At 45.4% G+C, this 16791-nt stretch overlaps 1 protein-coding gene across 1 annotated transcript; it reads left to right on the top strand.

Moving 5' to 3' along the window:
• Positions 1–1848: 1848 nt before the first annotated feature.
• Positions 1849–9126, top strand: c1qtnf6b (C1q and TNF related 6b). The gene is made up of 3 exons (XM_031564076.2): positions 1849–2413; positions 4820–5030; positions 7898–9126. The coding sequence occupies exons 2-3, from the start codon at positions 4832–4834 to the stop codon at positions 8440–8442; spliced, it is 744 nt and encodes a 247-aa protein (XP_031419936.1). The 5' UTR covers positions 1849–2413; positions 4820–4831; the 3' UTR covers positions 8443–9126.
• The last annotated feature ends 7665 nt before the right edge of the window (positions 9127–16791 follow it).

Here is a 16791-nt window from a genome sequence, read left to right on the forward strand (position 1 = left end):
AATGTTTTACTATGAGCTAATTCTCAGTCTTCCATTCACTTTTCAATGTCATAAAAACATTACACACAACAGTCCTTCAAAAGGCAAGACTGTATGTACCGTTCCAATGGAAGGCGTTGGTTGTGATGTTGATGTCTTGTTGTGACAAGACCCCAAATCAGAGGCTGGGTATGATCATGTCATCTTTTTATGTATCATGTACAAAGGGTAAATGGATCCGCAAAGACATTTCTTTATGTACAAACAGTTATTTTTTTTTCCATTGGTTTAAATTGGTAAATTAGGCTTACACACGTTTTCTGAAACTCATTTCTTTTAATTCACATAACTGGACAGACAAAATGCAGAACACCTCTTATCTCCTGTAAAAATGAAACACTGCGTTCAACACTCAATAATCCCTCTTCCAATGCATGTCTCAAATGGCAAACACAGCTATGCATACGGTTAGACTTTTCAGATCGCTGAATGCACACTAGTGTGACCAATCTAAAACACTCTTACACTTCCTTGGCTTTTGCCTGCTGTAGTTACAGTGGTACAGTGAACTTCATAGAGCAGTCTGACAAAACTGATTACAATAGACTGAATAGATAAACACAGAAATAGAGTACGGTCATTATTCTTCAGTTTTCTGAAACACTGTAAAACAAATCATACCTTTTGTATCTATGTATCAGTGTAAGAATATAGATAAAACATAATGGTTTTATACAAAAAAGTGAATGACAGCAAATGTGAAATGAAATATATGAATCATATCTTATCATATAAATGCAAGGTCAATTAGGGTGCTGAAGGTTGTTGTAACAGTAACAACGCCTTTTTAACCAAAACAATATTTCAAAGCGTTCAGTAAGGAAACATATCATACACAATATGTAAGTGCATGTAAGTATAACAAAATTGACTACAATCAATGAATGCGGTCAAATATATAGAGACTTGGTGGGTTGGTTGAAAAGCATGAAGCTACGGTCAGCAAAATTCCTCAGACGTAAGGGAAGGCAGATGAATATGGGGGAGTATGTGCGTAACTTGCAATTACAGCAGTTACATTTCTGCACTTCTTTCTTTCTTTTTTATTTCATTTTTGTTATATTTCTTATGTAAAGTAGTACTTATTTATTGTTACACCAGGTTCTATTGCTCGTAGCTTGAATATTCTCTCCCTTGTACGTCGCTTTGGACAAAAGCGTCTGCTAAATGACTAAATGTAATGTAAATGAGTATGAGAGAGGAGCAGCGCTTAGGATGTTCTGTCTCGACGTGAAGGACATCACCGGCGTGGTGTAGATGGAGTGGCCAGCTGGAATGCCCCTCTGGCGCACAGAAATGACACGATCATCCCGAGACCTGTATGACCCTCGCTTGCACTGACCCCCCCTCCCGAGAGGGGACTGACACAGGTCAAAGTTCAACTATCCACACTGAAAGGAGCATGGGTGTCAAGCCGCCTATGACTCCCATCTGGTGTAACTCCAACAGAGGGCAGTTTGGGCCGTGTTGGAGCGGTCGTCCAGTGCCAGTGCCAGTGGCCCGGCCAGTCAGCCATGATATTGGAATCTGCTTAGCAAGCGTGCCATGTGTTGTTTATAATGTGGTTATTTATGAAGCAGACGTGTTCACTTAACACAGTCAACTGGCTTAACGATCAAAAAAATCCACGCGTCCCTTCAGCCAGTGAGGGGCACATGATATACAGTTGGCCAGCACAGCTTGTGGAACTCGAGCTCGCCCAAGTCTAATGTGAAGCAGCATGAGGATTTCTGCCTATTTTCACAGCAGGGCTGGTACCGATTACACTAAAGCTCCTCTTTTACAATTAGCAATCAAATCCAACCGCAAAAAAAGGAATTGCCATAATTGATGTCTTTCATTGTCACTGGCAGAAAAAGGTCAGGAAAACTGTATCCCGGTTCTAGGAGGGGGATTCTAAGATGGATGTGATTAATAAAAGTGATTTATTATACCCTCTGGGGAAAAGAGGTTGTTGCAAGCCAAGGATTTTATTTGGTTAGACAGGAAAGACAGGGACATTCAACACCTACCATTGACACATCTGACTTTCAGAGAAGGATAAGGGGGCTTAGTAGTTACAGCATTTTCCTCTACCAGAAAAATGAAAGGGGTGACTTCAGAAAGCTTGTGCATGAAAAGAACTCTTGAAAGAGCGGAGTAATCCAAGGAGAAACTAAAGAGGGAGAATGAATGACAGAGAAATGAAAGAGGGAGGAGAACGTGGTGGACTAGGATGAAAAAGAGAAAGAGCGACCGAGAGAGAGAGAGGGAGCGCGCGCAAGAGAGAGAGAGAGAGAGAGCGAGCGAGAACTCCCTCACTGCGCTACATGCTCGAAGCTCTCAGCTGATCGACACGAAAGCAGTTCTCGGAGCAGCTGCAGAAACTTCTGAGGTAGGCTAAAGTAATTCCATGGCAAATTGTTATTCTATTGTGATGAACAGCCTTTCCCCCCACGTCATTGGACTCAACTGGGTGCAACAATGACGAAAGCTAATTCAATTTTCTATCATTACCATTTATGCGAATAGACACTTTTGTCTTTTGTCAACTCGGCGGAATTTCAAAGCACATTTAGAAAAGATGCGTGGGGTATTATTATGAATCCCATTACAAATGCTTGTGAGTTATTGCATGCCGTAACAGTTCTGTAAGATGATGTGTTTGCCAGTGGTTTAGTAGTTGAGGACGTGGCTCATTGTTAGAGCTTACTAAAACATCTCGATTTTAGAGTCCTTAAGTCCTGGACATGACGTTGAAATAGCGATGTATTGAATATAAGGTATGAAATCTTCACGTAAACGTTGCGTGTAATTACGCATCACCGGATAATTCATGATATACAACAATTAAAACATCTTTATTTCAAAGAGGGCAGCGAGCCAGTGGCGCCGGCTCTTGGTGATGTTGGTCAGATGATGTAACAATAAAGTATGTAGCCCGACTATATCAAGTATATTAAAAGCGCAAAACATGTCTGCTAAGTCTTGTTATCTGCAATGCATAAATTCGAACCAAGGCAAGGAGTCTGGAATTCTTTCCGCATGCTCTCTCAGTTTCATGCCCACCAACCAGTTATCTTTGGCCGTAAGAAACCAGCAGCAACAGAAGTCAGAACAGGAGCCTTGATGAGGTACAAACATACATCGGCAGTCTAGTCACATGGTTTATGCAGATAAAAGCCATAAAGTGTATGAATGCCAAAACACTGCATAGGCTATAGCTACTGCAACCTTTTCCATAGCCGAAATTGGTGTCTTACAGTGGTATTTCCTCACTGGGGTATCTCACTCTTGACATCACTCACAGTCAGTATCCAACTTTAAACCCTCAGTATGTGTTTCTGGGCAGAGGAGCCAACCCCTTCGCTAAATACTGAAGGAAAGGGGTAATAAATGTCAGTAGTGAAATCTGAGATGGTAATTCACCAGTCGCGCTCCCCTGAAGGCTTGAACAGTTCTTACTACTACACCTCAATAAACAGCTTGTCAGAGTGGGCCTAGAGCCTGTTTGACCATTAGGCAGGCACTTTTTCAACAGCTTTGTTCTGCTCACACAATTTGTAATGCAAATCACTACACAGGCAGGAAAATAAATTCACAGGGTAAGCTTCCTGACATAAATGTTCACTGGTTTCGGCTCATCAGCCTTTTAAGCTCAACGGCCTTCTCTTGTGTTCTTTTGGGAGTTCAGGACAGTGGGCATATATGTCCATATTAGTTACTTGAAACAAAAAGAAGAAATTATAATGTCATCAAAAATCTGGGCAAAATGCCGACTTGTGAACTCAGTTGGCCTACCTAGCCAGAGATCCGCTCTGTCTTGATGCTATGGACATGCTAATGAGAACAAAATGTGTCCTGCGCATTCAGTCGACAGTGGAGGCTGACTGTCTATGAGGTGACCTTTAACCTTTGCCGTGCGAGTATATGGGAGGCTAGTCTTGTCTGTAACATCTGTCATTTCAAGGAAACAATGTTTTTGGTGTCAGTTGAGTTGCCTGAAGTGAATGTAAGCCAGTGGGCCACTGTGTAAATACTCAAGCCGTCACACATTATAAAGTATGTTGTGACTAGGGCAGGTGTGCTACCCACTAGTTTCTCAAAAGCTGTGTTGTTGTTAAATGACGTGATGCTCTGTAAACGCTGAGAGTGGAGGACCCACTGGACGGAGGCCCGGCGAGGAGCTAAAGGACAGGGGAGAGCTTGCCAAGGATAACACAGGCTGGCGGGAGCTGACCCCGAGTCACCCATTACCTTTAATGCTCTCTCGCTCTCTCGCTCCCTCGCTCCCTCTCTAACTTCTCACTTTTGGCATCGGGTGCACAAGTCATTGACAGACCTCGGTTTATGTCACCGAAAAATGTCTTAAGTCATTACAGTCTTTTCTGCCATGCATTAGGGTCTGGGCAGATGCCCCGCGCTCAGCTTTGTCATTCAATCCTTGTGTTTGTGTGTTCGAGTCAGACCTCCAGAACGAAACGAGTGCCAGCTGCTAAATGAATGCTTACATAATTGATGGGCTACTAATACTGGTCTCAGTGATGCCATGATTCAGAGGTGTATCATCACACGAAGGACGTAAGTCTGGTTCTCACACCTGGTGTTCAAGGAATCACATCTTTACTGACTGACTAATTCACTCTTTCTTCTTTCCTCCCTCACCCTCCCTCTTACTAATTCTCACTCACTCACTCTTCTCATCTCACATACTCTCTATCATCATCCCCCTTTCTGTCTCTCTTTCTCTCTCTCTCTCTCTCTCTCTCTCTCTCTCTCTCTCTCTCTCTTTGCCTCCCAGTGAGGTGCAGTGATGTCTGGACTCCTCCTGCATGTGCTGTTGCTCGTCCCCCTGGTGGCGACGGTGCCGCCCCCCTCGCGCCCCCCCGTGCGGTACTGCCGGCGGTGCTGTGACCACCTGGACCCCCCCGAGAACCCGTCCTCGCCGCGCTCCGCCGGCCTCCAACAAACGCCCGAGGTCCGCACCTTCATCAACATGACCATCCTCAAAGGTACGCCTCGCTGAAGGGGATAAGTGCTCCCATATTGCTGTGACGTGATTGGTCCGTGCACAGTGGAAAGATGAGCACTGACATATTGGGCTGTCTGTTGATTCCGAGCGTGCGGCAGAGGGATGATTTCACCTCTGGATTCTATTATTTCTGATGTGAGTTTTGAAATAGCACTGAAGGATGCAGGTTTTCTAGTCAGTCTGCCAACATAAAACAACATGACCATTGCACACCCACACATAGAGCACTGTGCATTCCAATGTATCAGATTTGTTAAATGGTAAATATGTCATTGTTTAATCTATAAGACACAGATATAATCAAAGGCTCATGAAAAGGTATGAGCACCTACCTTTTAGCCGGCAGTGGAAAATCACAGAATAGGTTTGGGGGCTCGTGTAATTCTGTGATGGCCCAAAAATGTCTCATCTACTTTTTTTTCTTTAAATGAATGTTGTGCTATTCACTTTGTTTGCTTCGTTTTGTTTTGTTTGTCAAAATGTCACACTTCAACTTTTGAACAGTTACAGAACTGCTATTTCTGTAGCTTCCATATATGACATATATGTGTTCCATTCTTGGTTTAAATCAACCTGAGACCAGTGTCTCTGTGGAGCATGCAGCTGATACTGAGCAGCCTTACGCTGGCGAAGCCAAGTCTAACGTCCCATCTATAGAAATAGAGCACAATGGACATTCTCTTTTAATTCTATGGTCCTATCATATTCTCTTCTAATTCTATGGTCCGATCAAACCCCACTATATGCAGCCTTGGCCTCCAGTAGAATATCTAATAAGATATACGCTAATAAGCTGTAGGTGTTTGTTAATGAGAACCACATGAGACATGAGACATGAGACAGACAAGGGAATAACCTTCAAGAGATGAATGCAGCTAACATCTGAGCCTGCTTGAAGTGTTCCATAGTTTCAAGGGCTTCAACAAGTTGTTAAAAGCATCTGTTGCCATTATTGTTTTACATCTGGCATCTGATGGTTGCCTACTCAATCACCTTCATTGTGATAAGCACTGCATAGCAAGTGACTGAAAGAGGTAGCTTACATGTGTCAATCACTGCATGCTACACAGATTAGCCACATTGCTCCATAGGTGAGTGAGGCCTAATGAAAGTATAAAACTCAGTGGATAAAAAACCCTTTCCGTCCAAACCCATAGCAAATAGGGATGGACTGTAGCAGAGTAGAACACAGACATTCAGTTTAGTATTGCAGCACAATCGCTGAAATAGTCCTGGAGACGAGTCAACAGTGTTAGTTCATCCGTGATGGGTTCACATCGCTCTGGGTTTCTTATCTCTCCCTCACCCAGCGCCAACCCTGTCCTCATCTCCAGAGAACCTTTTGGCCATTTGTACTTTTTGGTTCCCCTCAAATTCCCATTCAACAAGGGAGCCAAAGAGGAGCAGACTAAGATTCAAGATCAGAATATAACGAGGCTTCGTTCGGTGTGGGATTCAAAGTGTGAGATTCTCCATCTGATCCAAACAAACAATCTAAATATTTTCAGCTCATAGAGTATAGAGTGATTTACGCTGGTTTGGCAAAAAATAACCTTTGGCAGAAGAACGCTGTTTGTTAAATCTGCACTGCTCTGCTTTTCCCTTTCACTGTGAAGCTGAGTTAATTAGGTGGAATTCCTTTTGTAAGGCGCAGAAAGTCATCCTTCAGGAGTACAATTCTGGCAAAGAACTTGCTTATGTGGCAGAAAACCTTGTGTGTGTCTGCATGTGTGTGTATGATTGTGTGAGAGAAGGAGGGAGAGAGAGAGGGAGAGAGAGAGAGAGGGAGAGAGAGAGAGAGAGAGAGTGTGTGAGAGAGAGAGAGAGCGTGTCAGAGAGAGAGAGAGTGAGAGAGAAAGAGAGAGAGAGAGACACAGAGAGAGAGAGAGAGAGAGAGAGGAGAGAGAGAGAGAGAGAGAGAGAGAGAGAGAATGTATAAGTGAGCGAGAAAGATTAATGTAGCAACACACTGTGCTACTCTAGCTGTAGTCCTCAGCAGAGGGTCAAGCACCAAGCCAGAGCAGGGAACAGCCCAAGCGAACAGCCCAAGGGCAACCAGCAGAGGACCAGACTGCAGCCAGAGCAGGGAACAGCCCAAGGGCAACCAGCAGAGGACCAGACTGCAGCCAGAGCAGGGAACAGCCCAAGGGCAACCAGCAGAGGACCAGACTGCAGCCAGAGCAGGGAACAGCCCAAGGGCAACCAGCAGAGGACCAGACTGCAGCCAGAGCAGGGAACAGCCCAAGGGCAACCAGCAGAGGACCAGACTGCAGCCAGAGCAGGGAACAGCCCAAGGGCAACCAGCAGAGGACCAGACTGCAGCCTGCCGGAATGCCAAGAGCAGCAGTTTACAACGAAAGCCCTGAGGACCATGTCCATATACTGTAGATAGAACCAACCAGAGATACCCTAATAGGCTGAACAGAATGACTCATATACTTGCAATGTAATCCTTGAGCTGACTGAGCGCTCATGAAAAGGGCTGGACCTGCTGGGTCATGCATTTGGATCGCGGGAGGTTCCCTTGCTGGAGCTGCAGGGCTGGTTCAAACAGGGAGGACATAACAAAGACCAAACTCCCACTCAGGGCACAGGGGACAAATGAGGATGCCGAAACTGGCCGTGCTGAATGTGACTCTATTCTGTGACTGTGTTCTAGTGACCTAAATTCATATTCCAGTCGCTCAGTCGTCGGTAGGCCATGACTCCACCAACTGGCAGAGTTTCAACTATTCTACCTAACGAGATTTGGCCAAATCCCAATGTGAACATCTGTCATATCCATATCCATGTGTGTCTGCTCACTGGGTGCAGCTTTAACACTTTTTGTTCTCCTCCCTCTCACAGGAGATAAAGGGGACCGTGGAGAGAGAGGCACATTTGGAAAGGCAGGAAGTGAGGGCCTCCCAGGCTCCAGAGGCCCCATGGGGTTCAAGGGGACCAAGGGCCAGGCAGGAACCCCCGGCGACCCCTGCAAGAGCCAGCAATCCTTCTTCTCGGTGGGCCGACGCAAGGCGCTGCACAGCATCGACTACTACCAGGCGCTGGTCTTCGACACGGTCTTCGTCAACCCGGAGGAGCACTTCAACATGTTCAAGGGCAAGTTCTACTGCTACCTGCCCGGCGTCTACTTCTTCAACATCAACATCCACACGTGGAACTTCAAGGAGACGTACCTCCACCTCATGCACAACGACAAGGAGCAGGTGATCTTGTACGCGCAGCCCAGCGAACGCTCCATCATGCAGAGCCAGAGCGTCATGCTCACGCTGGAGCTCAACGACGAGGTGTGGGTGCGGCTGTACAAGCGCGAGCGCGAGAACGCCATCTACAGCGATAACGTGGACGTCTACATCACGTTCAATGGATACCTGGTGGTGCCCAGTACTTAAAGGAGGAGACACCATGACATGACACTTTTTTTTTGTTGTTTTGTTGATCTGTCTGTTTGATTTTGTTTCTATGTTTTTTTTTTGTTTGGTTTTGTTTTTCGCTTGCCTAAAAAAAAAAATCCTCTCAGGGAAGTCAGATGTGGCACCCAAGGGTCATGTACGGACTACAGGAGATGTTGAGGAGAGGTTGTCAAAGAAAGCGAGAGATTGTGACGACAAAGCACTACTGCCGTTGCACATTTGAGCACACTACATGCAGCTAAATCGATCCCCACGTCTTAAAGGGCTGTACAGAAATAAAGACATTCAATATGGTGCCTAGATGAGAAAACTAAAAATGGAGTATGCTAAGTATTGAACCATTATCAAACCATTAAACTGAGTTAGTGTTAATGACTCAAAGTCTAGTTTTCAGCATTGATAGCTTTTCTGTTCCTCGAATGGACTTAAGGAAGAGAGAGTATCCGAGAGGGAAAAAACCATGCAATGCCACCATGCAACGGTTCCTTTATACCTTAATTGGCCCTGTCTCCTCAGGCCAGAGAGCTCCTGGGGTGCAGCAGAGCGAGCAGGTGGAGTTCGTCATGTAGGGGTGGACAGTCGGGGGCCCCTCCTGAAGGATCATTATTTTGTTCCCTGGAGCCCTGAGTCTTTGTGTCTGCCAGTCGAGAGAGGAAGCAGGGGGGGGGGGCTCCATAGGTGGCATGTGTGCCAGCTGGACGGCTCAGTCCCCCTGCTATTAGCACACAACATCACAGACCGGGGACACGGCCGTGACAGGCCACGGTTGGAAAACACGACTCAGTTTGGCCGACGAGTTTGTGTTGTGCTGTGTTTTATACAGCTAATCAGTGTTTCATACCCCCACGGAGTAGTTCGGGGTTGAGACCATAAATTATGAGGAATAAACAAGTAGACCAGATTACAAGCAGTGCAGGTCCACAGCATCGAGGTCAACCTCTGTGTGTTTACATTGAGAGTGTACTGAGGCATCTGTTAATGCAGACCACTGCCAAAGAATGGTAAGAATCCTCTCATACAGTACACGGTCTAGCTTAACTACAGTGAAAGTAGTGAGACAGTTGATGGTCTCGATTAAGCATGAAAAAAATTATTCTGTCCAATTAGCAACACGACTATAGCTTTGATTTACAATTGAGCTCCATAAAATCCCTGGTAATTACAGTGACTATAAAAGTAGTCGTAAAATTAGCCCTAAATCGGTACAAACAAATGAAGATGCATCTGCCATTATTTGAAGTGAGGCAGAGTGGTGAGAGGGTCATAAAAGGCCTTGTCCGTGAGGTGAATGATTGTGACTGAAAATGAATGTGATGCTGCCTACCCATGTGTGGGCTTAGAAGATGCCGACGGCCCACGGCTGTTTGGGTAAAAAATTTGAAACAGGAAGCTGGGGGATTGTGTTGGTGCAGCCCTAATTGCATCCAGACCTGGTGGACGCATGTTTTGGAAAGGAGGACAGGGGGGAAGGAGGGGGAGATTAATGGGAATTGGTGGTTACAAAATGAGAAAAGAAGATTAAAACAGGTGAATAATACAAAAAAGTAGAGCCAATAAGCTGATCTAAAAAAGTTAAACTCGACAAATCTGTCAAATGTATTATATTTTCTATTATGGCCTAACAATATTTACACCATGCATAGAAACTTGGTGAACATAGGGTATCCAAAGAATTATTAGGAGTATATTTACCATTTAAGTTTTTAATACCATTTTAGCATGTCACCTACTGACCCCAGCCAGAATAACTGACGCTTTCTTGGCTCTTCCAGGGGAAGAGGGGATTTTACAGCCCTTGGGTCGGAGTTGCCAACACAAACGCTTAAAGCTAATTAGAGCTATTAACCGAGGCAAAGGCCAAATGGACAGAGTCTTCTGCTAGTCCGGTCCCAGGAGCAAGGCCAAAGGGATATATGGGGGTTTAGAATCTTTGGGATTGCATTGGGCAGCGCAATGTTGTGGCCTTGGCTTCTGTGGAACCGCATAGCCTCACAGCACCTAGGGGCCTGCACAGAGCTGAGGCCTGTTCCTGTTTTAGTTGATATGACCACACTCTCTTATAAAATGTTTATTAAGGTGTTTGGGGTGAGAACATGGCACTTAAACCCTAATAGAGTAATACCCTTCTTGAATCTAAGCCTGCAGCCTGTGTGAGGACCAATTAGCGGACAAATGGGATGATTGTGAACAAGATGGAGGTTGGTCTATATTTGATAACGAGTTATGGGTGATAGGCGAAACAATGCGCACAGGTGATGTCATTGTGTGGCATGTCTGACGAATTTGGCGTAACGAATAACTCAAGGATTTACGATGCTTGGTGCTTAAAATTGGGTGCTTAACATTGGGTGCTGAAGATAGAAAGACAGGTGCTCAACCTTTGTTTACCAGTACATCTGCATTTCTTCTGTATGTGAGCAGAAATGTCTGTGTTCATGCTGTCCAGAACCTTATATAACGTTTTTTTTTCTGTTCTTATTAAAAACAGCAATGTGAGATCAACTTTTGGAGAACTGAATCTGTACCAATTTGGGGAGTTTGTTTGTGTGTGCAGACGATCTGGAGCATACCGTACTTATATTCTCCTGCTGAGGCCGTGCCTAACCTCCGCACTCGCTTGTGTGTGTAAAAATACCCCAGCAGAGCGAAGGACACCAACCAGACTCCCCAGAGGCATGCACTGATGGTCAAAACCTTATCCCCACATCGTCCATGAAAATGTCCTGTAAACATTCCCAGAACGTCCCCAAATGCTCCCGCAACGTAACCCCCCCCCCCCCCCCCCATCGTGTGTCTCAGCCACAGGAGATAATGACAGAGCAGGAGGCCCAGCGGACGCCATAACCCCACCCAGAGTAGGAGGCCCTAACCCCACCCAAAAGGCAGGACTCTAAGCTGCGTCTGCAAGGGCCGAGAAGGAAGTGTGTCCATGCATGTGTTCATGTGTGTGGTAGTTTGTGTTTGTGTTTTTGTGTGTGTGCATCCTGATCGTGTCCTTTCTCCGGAACCTCCCATCTGTGTTTACATCAGCATTACTAATTCATAACCCCCTTTTGGTTTTATTTACTTTGTCCCTTGTTAATATTATTTCAGACCAGCTGCCGGAAAAGCCTCGTTTATACTAGGCCTACATACTGTGCGCCAAAGCACGACTTCCAGCTGGGACAGCATATTGATTACACTTTCCCATCATAGTGTCACTTCATACGGCTTACAGTACATTATTGTCAGAAACATACAAGTATTAGATGTCACACCATGTGTCAAGCTACAAAGGAACGAGCCTGGAATTGACAATTGATGTGACCATTCTAATAATCTTAGCCTTGCTCACTCAAGATTTGCCTTGAAGCACATGGAACGGCTTCTCTGAGAATGATGCATACGGGTGCAGGGCCATTCTGTGATCATACTTGTGTGTGTGTGTGTGTGGCAGTTCATTTTCACCCTGGGTCCAAAGGCACACAAAAAAGTAATTATGGAGCAGAGCGAGGAGGTTCAGAGAGGAGGCAGGCGTGCTGAAATCATGATAGAGACGGGTTCCTGTGGGAGGGACCGGGGCTGAAAAGAGTGACTTTATCAGGGGGTTCCCACTCTCCGAGTCACTTCAAACCTACTCCTTTGAAGTGAGCAAATGATACTGCCAGATACATCGGGGGAGAGAGAGAGAGAGAATGAGGAAGCATAGCCATGCCGGAGGAGAGGCTTTAGAATGGGAGTCGTCTCAAGCCGTCTGAGCCCACCCTGCTGACTGGGAATTAAAGAGGAGAGGGAATGAGAAAATGCTCGTGAAAAAGAGACACAAAAACCTCCCATAAACAACACGCGATCTTTAAGGGCCCTGCTCTTTTGTGCGGTGAGGCGTTGTTTTCTGCCATTCCTGAGAAGCCGCCGGCGATCCTTCGCCAAGGAGGCACATAACACAAATTCCAGGGGCTTTGTGGTCCCAATCGGAGTGGTTCCACCCAGGTCCTCTTTGGTTTCAGGCTGACCTCAATGGCTCCGGCTAAGGACACTCTGTGCCCGGCCGACAATGGGAGCCTGTATGGTCCAGTGAAGACCACAGGGATGGGTTCTCACCCATGAGGGCACTGCTGCTATTTCCACCACTGTCCCAGTTTCCAGAGCACGCGGACAGGCAGCACGGCACCTCCTTCCCCATAGTCGTCGGAGGATGCCTGGGTCGTACCACCGCACCTCCAGCGTGTGCTGGCACTTAAGTATGGTTCTGATGCATATGACTGATAAGGTCCACACCTGTCTGGTTACCTGATGATGTCGTCACCACACTCAGCCACTGATTTAGACAGTTAGTGTAAAGTCAATGCGGCACCTCTGCAATGACCTCATTCTACAGGGATCTCTATCATATCACACCTCTGCAGTGACCTCATTCTACAGGGACCTCTATGATGTCACACCGTCCGTATCTATACTGCCCTCTGGTGTATTCTCAGCATGTGACACATCAGACACATATGATACATGCATGGTATTATTATTAATTTAGCAGACACTTTTCATACAGAGCAACTTACAAGGTACTATGTGCTGTTACTGCATAGTTCTACCAGTTGAGCTGTAAGATCCAGGTTAAATGATTGCTGGTTTCAGTCCATCTTGTTTCACAGCCAATTTTAAATAGCTGAGACAGCATATTGATCACACATATTATTGATCACTCACCTATTATGGTGATACATCACATAGCACCTCGTGGTGCTAGCTAAAGCAATTATATTGATTTGACCATTTTAATAATCCTTGGTCACTCATTATTTGACTTACGCTACAAGGAAAGGCCGCTTTGAGAAGATCTTTGATCTTTTGTAGGTTTTGCACTTTTATACAAAATTGGAGGCCTCTGTGACCTCTGCCAGAGAGGTTGATTGGCTTTCCAGAAATGTAATGGACGTGAAAAAGCTGTTGTAGAGTCTGTAATGAAAATCCCACACATACACAAGGCGCCCATGGTAAAATTTTAAAATTAATTTATTATATTTCTTTGCCATAGAATTCATTTTTTTGTTCAAGGTTAACATACAGCCATTCATATACAGAACAAAAGCTTTTTTTTTTTCATAACTCATAAATGTACACTCTTTATTGTTACCAACAGTAGAGAAAAATACTTCTCTTTTTTTAAAAGTACATCCCTCCCTTTTTCCACATTTCCACATCTGTAATTTTCCCTCGTTTCCACAGGATGGAGTGGCCGACCTCTGACCTTCGATGGGCCGCACCGGAGTTGCTACCAAACCACCAGCCCTCCTTTCCCTTCTACATATAAACAAGAACAGTGCCAAAAAACCAGCAGAGTGATCGGCACACGAGGCCACCCCAACCTTCTCTGTTTTAGGAAAAAAAAACAACCTTCTTGTCATTAAAACAAAACAATATTGTTTTACAATCAGCAATCAGTGCATTATGACAGAGCATGGTGCGGCGTTGAATGGGTGAGGTTATCGGCTCTCGGAAAAACAAAAACACACCAGGAGAAAACCGCTCCAGGAGGGGGAGAAAAAAAAACTCTAGCAGTGTAGGCCAGTTCAAGCAGACAAAATGCAGTGCCACTTAATTGTTTGAGTGCTTGGATGCTGAAAGCGCTCAAATGACTGCCTGTGTGTGTGTGTGTGTGTGTGTGTCTGTGGTGGTGGTGCTCTAGGCGAAGCACTATGCTGAGGAGTTTAAACACCGCCTCAAAGAGTGCCAACACACACAGACGCCTAGATGGATAGATGACGGAGGACGGAACTGATGGATGGAAAAGGTATTAAATGAAGGCATTAAGGAAATGCTGACTGTCATGCAGGTGCGTGCTCACACAACACAGAATGATAATCTGGATGAGAGCAGGATTGGCTAAATCGGTGCCACACGGCACTTTTGTCTGGTCTTCGGTGAAAAGACTGGATGATTTTCCTACTGGCAGTTACAAGCACCTAGACCAGGCATACCATTCATCTCGGGAACATCCAAAGTCTTTGCCGTATTACTTGATTGCACACATACAACAACATTTCCCTGTGAACTGCTATTCTCTTAATAGCATCATCCGTAGTCAGTTCATGATGGTGAACTATATAAAGTATAAAAAGAGGCTGAAGGTCCAAGACGGCCTCAGCAGGCAGAAAAACACTAGCCTCTCCTCTGAGGGTTCTAGCGTCCCCTAGTGGCTACGGTCGAGAATGGCCTTTCAGAGACAATAGTGTTCCCTCATAAGGGTGTTGGCCATGAAGACTCACCATCAGAACCGCATGGATTGAAAACCGTATTGTAGCTCAACCTACCCAGGTGCTGTGGGCTTGATTTGAACAGTACATTTGAGGGAGTCCAGCCGCATATTATATCAATAAGAATTGTATGCCGTTTTACCAGACAGATCAGAAGAGATAGCTGCGTTATGCTAAAATTATAGGTGGTGTCTGTGTGTGTGTGTGTATATGTGTGCCTGTGCATGTGTGCATGTGTGCATGTGTATCTGTGTGTAAAAGAAACCAAAAGCGTGATGAGGAGCCAGGCGGTTACAACTGATTGTTAGAAGCGCTTCTTTTTTGACAGCGTTAGAAAGACGTTAGTGCAAAGCCACTCCTCCAGAAATGGACAAAGACCGGAGGATTAAGGTCTCTCTTCAGACAGCCTAGCATCTCATCTCATCTCATCTCTTTGAAATCCTCATGCCCTCGCTGGAAAATCTAAGAGGTATCTGAGTTCATGAAGAACATGATTTGAAAAGAAGGCCGGAACGGTAAGGGCTAAAAATAAAATAAAAAGCTGCCTTGTTTGCAAAACAAAAATAACATCTTTAAAAAAATAAGTTTAAATCACAAAATGGAATATACAACGTAAATTAAACCCATATCTGTATTGAGCTGCGTTCACAAGAGCAGAGTCAGATGCAAATCAACGTACAAAGAAAACGTAAAGTTTACATACTTAACAAAAAAATTAAATAAAAGATATGGAAGTGGTTTCATATCTGGATGTATAGACACAGTGCCTTTATTTCATTGTTCAAAACTCTCTTGCCATCTCATCCTCTCCTTATTGTTTCAGTCCCAGCACAGGGAGAAGCGCTCAGGCTCCCTCCTTTATGCACAGTCCCTCCCAGCAGGTATAGTGCGGACGACCCTGTCATTCAAAGGAACAATGGATTGTGTGTGTGTTAGTAGCCAGTGATGTAATTCTAGGAGATGGGGTGGGGTTAAACTCACACACATGTACGAACAAGCGCACATACTGTATCATATGATGAAGAGGTCAATGTCTTCGTCCAGGTGCTTTGTATACGTGTGTGTGTGTGTGCGCGCGCACATTATATATATATATATATATATGGGTGTGCATGAAGTTGTGTGTGTGTGTGTGTGTGTGTGTGTGTGTGTGTGGGCACACGTCCATCTGTCGCTTAGTGCACAGATGTCAGCACTCCTTTTGATCTCTTCTGACTCAGCATAAGGCACCTGGTGCCTCTCTCTGGGGCCTCTGATCAGCCTATGATATGCTGTCCTGGAGCGACACCTTGCACATCCACCCCCCCCCCGCCATCTCACCCCCACCTCACAACAGGCCCTCTTCACACTGATAAGTGGGTGGCACTCAGAGCCAAGCCTGACCGCCCGTGCTTAACCGTGTCGGCGAAGGCAAAGGCTTGTCATGTGTTTCCACATTGTGTTTGTCATGTTAAGGGTATACAGGTATGGGTGGGCAGATGATCAAGCGGGATGTGATGGAGGAGAGCTTCACCCGTACATGCAATAATCAATTAAATAGCAAAAGAAAAGAAAGAAAAGAAAATGTAGTAAGTGCTTACAATTCAGTAACATCAGCATATAGCATGGCCATGCGCAGAGGTGGTTAGCGTGACGGGACGCTTTTGGCAGGTGATGGCTGTTGCAGCACTGCCGGGGGTGTGGGTGTGTGTGTGTGTGTGTGTGTGTGTGTGTGTGTGTGTGTGTGTGTGTGTGTGTGTGTGTGTGTGTGTGTGTGGGGGACGGGTCAGTTGAACACAGATCTCTCTGACAGCACCCAGTCCGTCCTCCACCCATGTTTCGGTTTAGTTTGGATTCTCACTGGTTCCTCCTACGTGAGCGAAGTACGGTTGATACAGTTCTTCCCTTTTCACACCGAGGAGTAGCAATAAATTAGATACATAATTATAACATTAACAACAGCAACAGCACAAGTAAAAATACATACAAAACCAAAATACAAAAACAGACAAAAACCTCATCGTGTCCAAAAACGAGGACATTTCGAGAAGACTGAGGGGCAGACACCCCTGACAAGACCCCCTTCCATTTTGAGTTCCCGAACACGGCACGTCGT

Source organism: Clupea harengus, chromosome 26 (assembly GCF_900700415.2).
Source record: "Clupea harengus chromosome 26, Ch_v2.0.2, whole genome shotgun sequence".
Taxonomy (NCBI): domain Eukaryota; kingdom Metazoa; phylum Chordata; class Actinopteri; order Clupeiformes; family Clupeidae; genus Clupea; species Clupea harengus.

Excerpts from the sequence above, each read along its gene's own strand:
- c1qtnf6b (XM_031564076.2), top strand. The coding sequence starts at position 4,832 with ATGTCTGGACTCCTCCTGCATGTGCTGTTGCTCGTCCCCCTGGTGGCG. Across the intron at positions 5,031-7,897 it reads CAACATGACCATCCTCAAAG|GAGATAAAGGGGACCGTGGA; the intron begins GTACGCCTCGCT and ends TCCCTCTCACAG.